The sequence below is a fragment of the Coenobita brevimanus genome, chromosome 101 (genome assembly GCF_032717465.1).
Source record: "Coenobita brevimanus isolate Jiangsu-jjx chromosome 101, ASM3271746v2, whole genome shotgun sequence".
Taxonomy (NCBI): domain Eukaryota; kingdom Metazoa; phylum Arthropoda; class Malacostraca; order Decapoda; family Coenobitidae; genus Coenobita; species Coenobita brevimanus.
Genome location: NC_137054.1, coordinates 10,453,389 through 10,465,569, shown reverse-complemented (window position 1 = coordinate 10,465,569; position 12,181 = coordinate 10,453,389). Strand labels below are relative to the sequence as shown.

Below are 12,181 nucleotides of genomic sequence, written 5' to 3'. Positions count from 1 at the left end.
GTGAGACAAAGAGTGGAGAAGGCTTGTGAGAAGGACTACTGTACACAGTGTTTATGGCATTCATGGATCTGGAAAAAGCATACAACAAAGCAGACAGAGAAGGATTGTGGAAAGATTTGCACATGTACTGTGTAGATGGTAAGCTGTTGCTGCCGACAAAAGTTTTTATGATGGTAGTGAAGCATTGTGGTAGGTGGGGGCGCTCACCATCCACCCACTCAATGTAGTGCTGCTCTCGGGTGTCTGCCCTGTCCCCTCCTCCATCCTTCTTTCCTTCCATCTTCTTGTATCTTTCTTTCCTTCATTCTTTCCTCGTCCTTCTGCCCATGGGTGACTTTACACTCCCTCTTCTGTCTTTCATTCCTTCATTCTTTCCTCTTCCTTCTGCCTATGGGTGACTCTACACTGAGTAACAAGCCAAATGGTTTCCTGTACACCAGGAAATTATTTACTATGCTGGGTGGTAACCATATAACCAAATTTTGGCACCTGGTGGTTTAGTAGGTAATTATTGTGCTCCAATCGGATTAAGCCGGTGAAGGTTTATATCCAAGGGATGGTTGGGGTTTATTGCTCACGTAATGTCACTCAGGGATGAGTGAGGTTGGTCACTCTCATCTTAATGTCAGGACCAACTGCCTAGCCCCGGGCTTCTATGCTCCTCATGGGGCAACGTAGGATTGGATGATGGATGGATGGATGGTGAAGCATGTGTAAGGGTTAACAGGCATCTAAGTGAATGGTTCATGATCAGTGTGGGCGTGTGACAAGGTTGTGTGATGTCCCTGTGGTTGTTCTATATATATATACAAACACACACACATACACATATATATATATATATATATATATATATATATATGTATACATACAGTATACTGTATATGGATGGAGTGATGAGAGAAGTACAAACACAATTAACAGAGAGGACGATGGCATTGGTAATGAATGGTGATGGATGGAATATCTCAATTTTATTGTATGCTGATGATGCAGTACTACTTGCAAATACCAGACAAAAAACTAATAGACTTGTGCTGAGTTTTGCTGATGTCTGTGAGCATCATGCCTTGAGAGTAAATACAGAAAAGAGTAAAGTGATGGCTACTTAGAGAGAAGGTGACTCCCAATATGATATTACAGTGAATGGAGAGAGACTGGAACTGGTGAGAAAGTTCAAATACCTGGGTACAGTGATAGAAAAGGGAGGAAAATGTACAAAAGAAGAGGAAAGTACGGTGACATAAGGATGGAAAGTAGTTGGTGCAATGAAGGCCTTGATAAGAAACAGAGGCTTTGAGTGTTGCAGCTGCACGAGGCTTACATGAAGAAGTATTAGTGCCAACTTTGACATATGGATGTGAGACTATGGTGTGGCATGAAAATAAAAATTCAGGAGTGACAGCAATGGAGATGGGACTGCTGAGGAATGTATGTGGAGTACAGAGAGTGGACAGGATATGAAATAAAGTGATTCGTGAAAGATGCGGAGTAAGGAAGTCTGTGGACACCAGAATCTCAAAAAGAGTGTACTGAGATGGTATGGTCATGTGGAAAGAATGGATAATAATAGAGTGGTGAAAAAGGTTTATCTGAGCAAATCTAAAGGAGGGAGGAGGCGAGGTAGGCCAAGGAGAAAGTGGAGGGATATGGTGGATAAGTGTGTGAGGAAGAGGGGTTAGGAAGTCAGTGAGGCTAGGGGACTGACAAGAGATTGAGCTGGCTGGATGAATATTGTGAGGAGAAGTGCATGATCAGGGATTTGGCACCTCTTTTTAACGTGACAGCGTCCAGACTGACTGTATCGGATACATTTATGTGAAGCTTCAGAACGTGGTGAATGTTTTGGGTGTATCAGATACAGCCAGGATTCATGGGGCTTGAATGGTGAAAGAATGGAAGTGTGGCCCAATGGATAAGGAAAATTTGGGGTGTCTGGACATTGCTACTCAACACCCTGCCATAAGGTGGGAAAGGAGGTCCGGATTATCATGATGAATGATGATGCTATAGTTTATACCAATTCATCCATCCATCCATCATCCAATCCTACTTTACCCCATGAGAAGCGTAGGAGCCCAGGGCTAGGCATGTTGGTCCTGACATTTGAGAGTGACCAGCCTCACTTATCCCTGAGTGGCATTTCGTGAGCAACAACCCCAACCACCCCTTGGATATATAGCTCAATCTGATTGAAGTGCCATAATTACCCACTAAACCACAAGGCACTAAAATTTGGTTATATGGTTACCATCCAGAGCAGTAAATGGTTTCCTGGTGTACAGGAAACCATTACGCTTGTCACACAGTGTAGAGTCACCCATAGGCAGAAGGAACAGAAAAGAATGAAGGAGAGAAAGACAAAAGAGGGAGTGTAAAGTCACCTACATGCAGAAGGATGAGGAAAGAATGAAGTAAAGAAAGACAGAAGAAGGAAAGAAAGGAGAGAGGAGAGGAAAGAGCAGACACCCGAGAGCAGCACCACATTGAACGAGTGGAGGGTGAATGCCCCCACCTAACTGTGAATATGATGGTGCAGTAAGTAGTGTGCTGAGATCACTCACCACTTTGACACACTACTTACTGCATCATCACATTCACAAAAACTCCAGACATTTTTTTTTTCTTATACAAGAAGAAGGAACCAAAGGCTAGACACTCGTAAGAGTGTTCCCTCCGAGAGAAAGTAAAAACAAGATAATAGTGATCCAAATGCAAGATCCATTCATTTCAAGATGCCTGGACACAGTGCGTTTAAAAGACTGGAGGTCATAGGCAGTAGGAAATACAGACAGGATGACAGTTCCAGAGTTCAACTGTTGCATACATGAAGGACTGGGAGTACTGGTTAACTCATGCTTTAGAGAGATGAACAGAAAAGGGATGAGAGTTTGCTGCTAGACAGGTGGTATGTGCCTGCCATCGTGACGAAGGGATGCAATCAGACAGTTCAGAGGAGCAGTGACCGCTGAAGTAACAAGAGAGGAGATAAAGATGCAACAGTGTGGCAAAGAGGCAGAGGTCGAAGGGAACTAGCACAAGGAGGAAAGTTAATGAGACAAAAGCCTTCGACTCCATCTTAAGAAAAACTGTGTGGGAAGCCTCTCCACATGAGGGCTGTACTCTACACAAGGGTGAATAAAACCCCTGTATAAAGTCAACCACTGTGCAGGGGTAAAGAAGGCATGGAGATGGCCTGGCATACCTAATGGATGCTGATTTTACAAGAGGTAATATAATCTTTCCAAGACAAATCACTGCAGTCACCAAAAAGTAAGTACTGGTGGTTCTTATGCACTGGGCTGACATGTATGAAAAGGTTACCTTGCCCTCAAAAAGTGATCTTCATGACTGTTCTCCAAAAGCTTTCCCACATCTTTAAGCCTCTCACTAAATAATTATGTAGAGGTGTCATCCATATGGTCAAAATAACAGCAAATTTGACTTCAAGACCTTTCAAGCATACATTTGTTCTGTTCCTCTAGCATCAAATGTCCTTGCTACTTTATAAGAGCTGGATGATGTGGTTGCCTAAAACCTACACAACTACAAGAAGGTAGGCTCTGCATTCTGGTCATGCCCTTTCTAGTTACTCTTTAGAGACTTCACATCTAGCCGCAACTAATAACAGGGTTATGGAGATGGACAGTAAGGTTTCTTGAAGACTTTTTACACTCCAGCTTCATTACACAACTTCTCATTATGTGATATACTGCTACAATGATAATTTGGAAATTATACCCTGTCTCAGTGTAATGTTAAAAAATTAACTGCAATTTCATTAGAATGATATTTTCAACAACCGCCTCCAAGAACCTTGTGCAGATGCAGTAACGAATGCAATCCAAGATGGCTGCCCAGTGTTTACATTGGCTGTGATCATCTGCTTTTTGTTCTATTTTGTGAATGAAAGGCCACTGAAACACCATTGCTAATGCCAACACACAGTGCAAGCGCTTAACAAATAGTGCAGTGTGGAATATTACGTGAACTGATACCTTTCTGTGTGTGAGATACCGAAACTTGTGACTTAGAAACCAAGTCAACCTTACGTACATAGCCTCTCCATAACAGGCCCCTAGTCAGCTGACTAAGCCAAGATGGCTGCCCACTGTTTACATTCACCGTGTCTGCATTTCATTCTCTTTTGTGCATGAAAGGCCACTGAAACATCATTTGCTATCACCAAATAACAGTGCACGTGCTTAACAAATAATGCAGTGTATTATACTGTATTAAAAGTGATGCCGTTTTTGTGAGGAAGGATCATCCAGGCCCTCCAACTGTCCCCTACCCTCAAGGGGGGGAAGGGGGGACCCTTGGTGATGACTCATACCAGCACAAGACAAAGTTCAGATAGGTGGGAGTTTTTATTTTATTTCTTTTTAGGGCTTCGCAGTCAAGGTCACTCTCCCTAACCCCAATGAACCCATGTTATATCGATTTTGTTATGTGATACACTTATTATGCAATTGGTCTTCCCTTGATGCAACCCTACTGCATAACCAGGTCAGACTGTTCTATCTTGGGTTGAATGAAGATGCCACAAACACATGGTCGGTAGGAGTGCCCACCATCCACACACTCATATAATGCTGCCTTTGCGTGACTCAACAGTGAGTGACAAGCCAAATGGTTTTCTATACATCATGAAACCACTTACTACACTGGGTGGTAACTATTTTGCCAAATGCATGGTGGTTTAGCAGGTTAAGGCACTCTTAACAGGACTGAGCCCATCTAAGGAGTGGCTGGAGTTTACTGGTCACATAATGTCACTCAGGGGTGAGTTAGACTGGGCACCCACACCTTAAATGTCAAGACTTGGTAGATTAGCCCCAGGCTTCTACACTATTGATGGGATACCAGCAGATTGGATGGCTGGATGGTGCAGTTGTATGCCATACATACATATTGTCACTCAGGGGTGAGTTAGACTGGACACCCACACCTTAAATGTCAAGACTTGGTAGACTAGCTCCAGGCTCCTACACTCCTTAAGGGACAACAACAGACTGGATGGATGGATGGTGCAGTTGTATGCCATACATTCCCCTCTTGAAGGGTGTAGGTCCTGCTCCATTTAGAGAACTATGCTGATGCATGTAACACTGTACTTTATAATTGGATGTCCCCTCTTGGTTCAACCAATGGCACAGGGTGGGACCAAGTACAATTCTTTGGCCAACAGCATGCATTCTAATCAATTTGATAATTTTGGCTAGATGTAAACATTTATAGACTACAGATCTAACTTCCATTAAAAGAAGAAATGTCAACAGGTGACAGTTGTCTTTCAAACTTCTTTTATGTTTGCTTACCTTTTGTGTATGACTGCCAATGGTTGAGACTGGTGTGGCAGTGCTACCTCTTGTTACATTCCCAGTTACAGTTATCTTCATAGGTGGTCCTCCAACAGGGCGTCCCACTCCACTCAGCTATAACACAAAGTGAAGGTAAAAGCATGAATAGATAGACAGGAGGGGAGCTGGTTAGGATGAACAGAGTACAGTAACCTCTCAATTAACAAAAGTTTAAACAGCGAGTTTTCATTTTAACGTGAGCATATATTTAAGGAGACATGTTTAACTGATAAGGGTTTCTCGATTTAACGCGACTTTACATGTACGTGATGTTTTCAAATTAGCCGAGCGCACCTTGGACAGTCCCGAGCAGATAGACCGTCTCGGGGAGGCGGGGAGGGTTTAATTTATTTAGTTGAAAAAATATATATATATATATATATATTGTATCTGTTTCACTATGGTAAATTAAGTCTTAACATATCAGGACAGCAGACCGAGGAAGGACAGCAGAGCAAGGAGGGGGAGCAGCGGGAGGTGGGGGAGTGGGGTGAGGAGGGACAGCAGCGGACAACAAGTGATGGGTAGATGAAGTGATGTTGTGTTATTATTGTTTGTGACCTACTTACCATAATGAAAATGTTGCATTTACTGTTTTGTTTCTATGACCTACTAATGCATTAATAATGTTAAGGAATTTTCACAATGCCACGAAATAAGCAAAACTGAAAGAAAATCCATGTAAAAAACGAAAACAGTACTGTTATGTATTTGGGGAGAAGTAAACAACGCTTTGGCCCAACTAGGGTTCAAATGTTGTTTACTTCTCCCCAAATGTATGGATTTTGTTTTTTATGTGGATTTTCTTTCAAATTAATATTGTTGCTTTTAAGTTTAGAGTAGCATAACTTCTCAAATGGGTAGACTTTCCCAGAGTCCAGGAACATAACCCCCAATATTACCACTGTCTCTTATTGGAAAATTATGTTTAAATAACATGTTTTTAGATAATGCGACCTCTCCAGGAACATAACCCTCACATTATTTGAGAAGTTACTGTACCAAGAAAAAATATATAGCAGGGATAAATTGCTTCAGGTAAAATTGTTTATAAACGAAATGGATAACTGAGAAAAAGTTGTGAGAAGTGTCTGGGAGGAATACCAAGTGAAGAATGATATACAGTCATCTCACCTAAAGAGCGCCATCGCAAAGTGCGTCTCACCTAATGTGCGACAGGATGAAAAATTGAGGCAAATACGGTATTCTCTCACAACCAGTAAGCATAATTTGCAGCATGCGATGGGTAAGGATGGGGCTGGTGAATATGTGTGGTGGGGTGCAGCTGGTGTCTGAGTGAGTGGTGGCCACAGCAGCAGGATGTTGTGTCTGTAGTGTCTGACCAGGACTTTGATGGTCTCCTGGGGCAGCAACAGGCAGCACCTAACCTAATGCAAACTAAGATGTGTATTCCATAAAACTGGCCACAGAATATTGTGTTTTAAGAGCATTCGTTAATCGCTGGTGCAATTGTCACCAGGGTTGCCATTTGGTGTTTTTTATTACCACATGTGGGGCAATTTGGTAATGAAAAATTCGATCAGTAATGATTCAGAATAATTAATCACCAAAAATTCGATCGTTAATGATTCTGAATGATTCATTACCAAAAGGACTTTTCACATGTATGAGTGTACCAAGAAAGGAGATGGTGGATTATCTTTTCTTTTTTTTTTCTTTTTTTTAGGCTAATGCAAGAAAACGGAACCAAAGGCTCACAAACCATTCCTATACAAAAAAAAAAAAAAAAGAGAGAGAGAGAGAGACAAAAGCCCTCCAGTAGTGATAAGAGTGATAAGTGAGGCAAGGGATGAGGCGTGTGCAGAACAGCTGTTGAGTGTTTTGATTCAGCTTCCAACCCTCTGTACAATCTTTGAAAAATCTTGAATTTTCATGATAAATATACAGTGTTACTATTGCATCTTTCTACTGCAACTTTTCCTTTTACATTTTAGTAGGAATAGGTATTGGTGAATCAATATATGAAATTTCAGGATGTGTTGCCCATAAAGCCATTTTAACATGGGATCATGTGCTTAGCAAAGTGTGAATTTATAAAGTGTGACGGGCTGTGTTGCCTATATTCATGCACTTTATGCGACATGACTGTACAACAATGGCCAAACGGGCAACTAAGAGAACAAGGTGAAAGTTGTTGTAAATATAAACAACACTGACAGATGTATTGTTAAAAAACTGACAGTTATGAAATCAATTATCAAACAAATTTTGTCAACTAAGTAACACTCACATAAGCCACAAAGTCTATGGGATGTAATGGAGAAGATCAATATCTTTAACCTTAAGGCCTTCCTGACTCAGAGGGCTGTTCTACTTACTCTAATTATATATAGATTGAATCACACAGGAACATGACTGAAAATTTACTTGGTTACTAACCTGCTTGGTAGGGGTCCCTGGGGTGGAAGGGAACTCTCGAGGTGGAGGAGGTGGAGGAGGGGGAGGCAGTGGGTGATCCGTGGAGGAGGACCGTTTCCTCTTCCGCTTATCACCAGCTGCTGCCCCACTCACTCCAAGACTCATGGGTCCACCAACACTACTACTGCCACCACTTAAAGATGTGGTAGTGGTGGTCGTAGTAGTGGCAGTTGTTGCTGCTACTACTTCACGGTTTTCTTTCCTGAAAAAATGATGGAAAATATCATCATCATCTAAACCTCTATACTCACCTAAGGATACAGTGACGTAAGGTCCAGAGCACAAGAAAAAGCCTTACAGAAGAACTAGCAAAATATCATCCCAGTTAAAAAGGACACACTTATTCACTCACCATTCAAGCAAGTCCATGGAATTCTGATTCCACCTCAAATGCCTAAGCATCCACAAATACATACTTCATATTACTTATGAACTTGAAGTCACTCTGACAGCTACCACATCATGGTGGAGGGGAAAGGAGGGAATGAGACCAAATGTCAAAACCGTCATAAACTCTTCCATACAAAACTCATCCTCCCAGCTCAATCCACAGTCAGTTCCTTAGCTTCACCAACCTCTATACCTTGCTTTCTCACACACAAAAGTTATCTGCCCATCTTTTTTCTTGGTCTACCATGTATCCACCAACCTGCCAACTCACTCAGATACACCCTTTTCATAAATCTAAGCATACCCATTCTCTAGATACTGTCATATCATTTACACATAATGAGGTATCTAGTGCAATAAAGGTGACTATGCATTTTAACAGTTTCAAGAAAAATGCATTTTAAAGAAATGGAACTAAAATATCAGTATCTGGGCTAAATACTGACCAATTTTGTTATTCTGGGGCTTGATAGAGCAAGAGGAACTCGATTATCTACAGTATACAGAAATTATCCAACATGAAAAATAACTAAATTTGCAAGCTGAATGTTTATTAGGATTATAGGCAGGTGCACAGGTAGATAAGTAAACTGGGAGAATTGTCACACATGGTTTTTTCTTGACGAGGACTGGAAACAAGATTAATCACAGAAAAAACACTACCAAGAGTGTCATGGAGAGCAGCAGCATGAACAGACTGACACCTGGAGGAAAGAAGTGTGGCTGCCAGCACTCGCTCCCACTGGATGGGTGTATGACGTCAGTTCGAAGCGACCATCCCATTGGCTTGTCTGGTCTTATTGTCCCAGCCAGGAGAAGTATACCTTCACCCATGCATGCCCCAAAACACAGAATTTCAGTTCTTGTGTACATCCCAATTAAGGTCGCTTTTTCCTTGCTTCTCTTGACTATACAAGCTAGAGCATGCTGCTGGCCCCCCTGGTGCGCAAATCACAAGAATGGTCAGCTCACCCTCATCGCGCTAGGCACCTCATATTTTCTATGACTGTAGTATCCACACACTTCCTTCCTTCACATCTTTCAAGAATGTCTACTGATCATACACCACATACATTCCTCAATGATTCCAGTTCCACTTCTCTTCACTCTTGACTTCTTATTTTCATGCCACACCTAAATCTCAACTTCACTTTTGACTTCTTGTTTTCATGCCACACTTAAGTCTCAACTGTATGTTAATGTGGGCAATAAAACTCATTCATGAAAGCCTCTCATAGCCACCATTTTCAGGCCTGTGATTACCAGTATATCAAGGCCTTCAAAGCACCAACCACTTTCTTTCCGTGTGTTACTCAACTTTCCGCTTCCTTTGCATATTCAACTCAATTCTCATCATTGCACCCAGGTAATTAAACTTCCTCATATACAGAAATAAAGTGTAAAAATCACTATCAAATATAATCTTTATGCATTTACCTGGAAGTACTGTACAGAACAAGCAAACTGACAAACAGTGAACGTCATCATCAACATCATCACCCAGACCTCCTTTCCCACCTTAGGGCAGGGTGAAAGTGGACCGATGAAATATGCGAGAGCAAACAAACTGACAAACAGTGAAAGTGGACTGATGAAATATGCCGACATGAACATGACAAAGACTGCATCCCTCTTCCAACTTAATAGCAAACAGAGTCTGAATCCCACAAGCACCAGTTATAATAAAAATAAAGTCTGAATAATGATGATGATATGATGATGATGATGATGATGATGATGATGATTACGATCATGATGATGATGGCGTTCTCCTGTGGGATGAAGTTGAGATCTGGAATAGCAGCAGCTACAGTAAAAGTCCTCCAATCTGATCACCAATAATCCGAATATCTCGATACTCTGAATTCATCAAGGCGAAAATTTTCTATTTTTTCTGGTCTTTTTTCAAAATTTTCTGGGCTTTATCTAAGGATTTATCTCTTGGGCTTGCCCTTGGACTTGGATGTACCTGCCTGCAACTATTCATCTACAGTTCTATGCATTTCCGGTGAGCAACACTATAATCCACATCATAATAAGTGTTTATTTAATGATCATGTACATATTTATAATGTTTTTAAAGGTCTCTCCCAATAGTCCGCAAAAAAAATAGTAGTCCGAAACACCTTTGGTTCCCTGCAATTCAAATTACAGGACTTTTACTGTAATTAAAACATGAACCTGTGAATGACTTTGTTGCCCACTTCACTGGGCAATTTTCTTGACAGTTCTGCTTTTAAGCTTTCAAATTCTTATTTTTGGATCATACCTACTCCATTGTTTAATGCTTTTTAACTACCAGAGGAGTACTGGTACTCTCACACTTGCTCTACAGGCGGCTATGGGTAACCCTCACTATAAAATTGGGTTACATTCATGGAAAACCAATTAGATAACAACCAACTGCTCTGACTATCGGGATCGTAGTGATTGTACAAGTGAAAATGGCAAGCCCACATTGAAAAATCGTGCTTCATAAGGGATCACAATGATCATACAAGTGAGAATGGCTATCTTATATTCTATCTATCTATCTATTGCCAGACACCTCAATCCCGTTTGGGGTGGCCACAAACAAATCGCCTCCAAGTCACCCTGTCCCCCGCCATTTCACTGCCCTGCTCCCAATTCACACCCCCCTCTCTCATATACCTCTCCACCCCACCCCTCCATCTCATCCTCGGCCTCCCCCTCCCTCTTCCCCCCTCCACCTCACTCACATACACTCAATTCGTCAGTCTTTCACCCTCCATTCTCTCCACGTGGCCAAACCACCTCAGTGTGTTCCTCATAACGCTTCCTATCACATCCACATCCACACCACAACGCTCCTTTATATCCTCATTCGTCAGCCTGTCTCTCCATGTGACTCCACAGGCTCCTCTTAAATAACTCATTTCCACTGCTCTCACTCTTGACTTGTGTCTTATATTTAAAAAAAAAAAAAAAAAAAAAAAAAAAAAAAAAAACTGTACTATACTGTTAAAATCTTATATGCAAACAAATGCATAATGGCCGATCATAAAATGAGACTGACATGTACTTTCAAGTTATGGTAGGGTAAAATGGGATAATTTTGCCATGAACGGTGGTTTTTGCTAAATACAAGCTGTCAGATATGGAATAATGATGTTTTTATTGCTTTATCTACAATCAGCCCTTCGGCTAAAAATACAGTACCTATAATTGTTTTTGTCAAAAAAAAAAAAGTCCACGCCACTGATTAACCCTTATGCGCTGGTTGACGTGTATAACCATCACGATTTTAGGTACGGAGCAACACCAGTTGACGTGAATGGCCGCAAGCGTCTTCCCGCCACCCTTAGAACTTTAACTTATCCTTACTTATCGACAGGACCACCTGGAGATGTGGGGATACTTTCATTTGAAAGAGGAAGAGTTGGTGAGTCTTAAGTACCTAATTTTTTCTCTAGCTGTTTTAGTTTGGTAGATATTAGGGTTAGAAGTAAAGGTATTTTTTTCCATCATGAATATCCCTCGTAATGAGGAGCGTGCGACATCAGAAAACCCCTGGCCTGTAAAGGGAGGGGGGAAAAAAAAAAAAAGTCTCGCGGTGAAATTACCCTGCCCAATGGGGTAATTTCACTGCAACCAATTTGTTGTTATTATTGTTATAATATTTAGTTATTATTGTTAATAGTTATAATACCACACTACATATCATGCACAACTGATTACAACTAGGCTTAGGCAGTCCAGGCTACCATCCAGTAGGGCCTATGCCATGTACCAGATGAACTTTAAGTCGATGGTATCCATTATCGTTTCACTGTTTCCCGGTTGGTAAGTTGGTCAGGGGGCCTCCCATGGCACAAGTGCATGGCAGGTTACTGTGTGTGTGTGTGTGTGTGTGTGTGTGTGTGTGTGTGTGTGTGTGTGTGTGTGTGTGTGTGTGTGTGTGTGTGTGTGTGTGTGTGTGTGTGTGTGTGCGCACACGTGCGTGCTTGCGTGTTTTATTGCTGCAATAA

At 41.5% G+C, this 12,181-nt stretch overlaps 1 protein-coding gene across 1 annotated transcript in view; it reads right to left on the bottom strand.

The window, feature by feature from the left end:
• The window catches only part of LOC145415114 (uncharacterized), a 109,896-nt gene that overhangs the window by 65,943 nt on the left and 31,772 nt on the right, over window positions 1–12,181 (bottom strand). The window contains exons 6-7 of the mRNA XM_080284531.1: window positions 7,764–8,004; window positions 5,322–5,438 (exon numbers count right to left, since the gene is read on the bottom strand). Of these exons, the coding sequence (XP_080140657.1) occupies window positions 5,322–5,438; window positions 7,764–8,004 (358 nt within the window). The remainder of the gene's footprint in view (window positions 1–5,321; window positions 5,439–7,763; window positions 8,005–12,181) is intronic.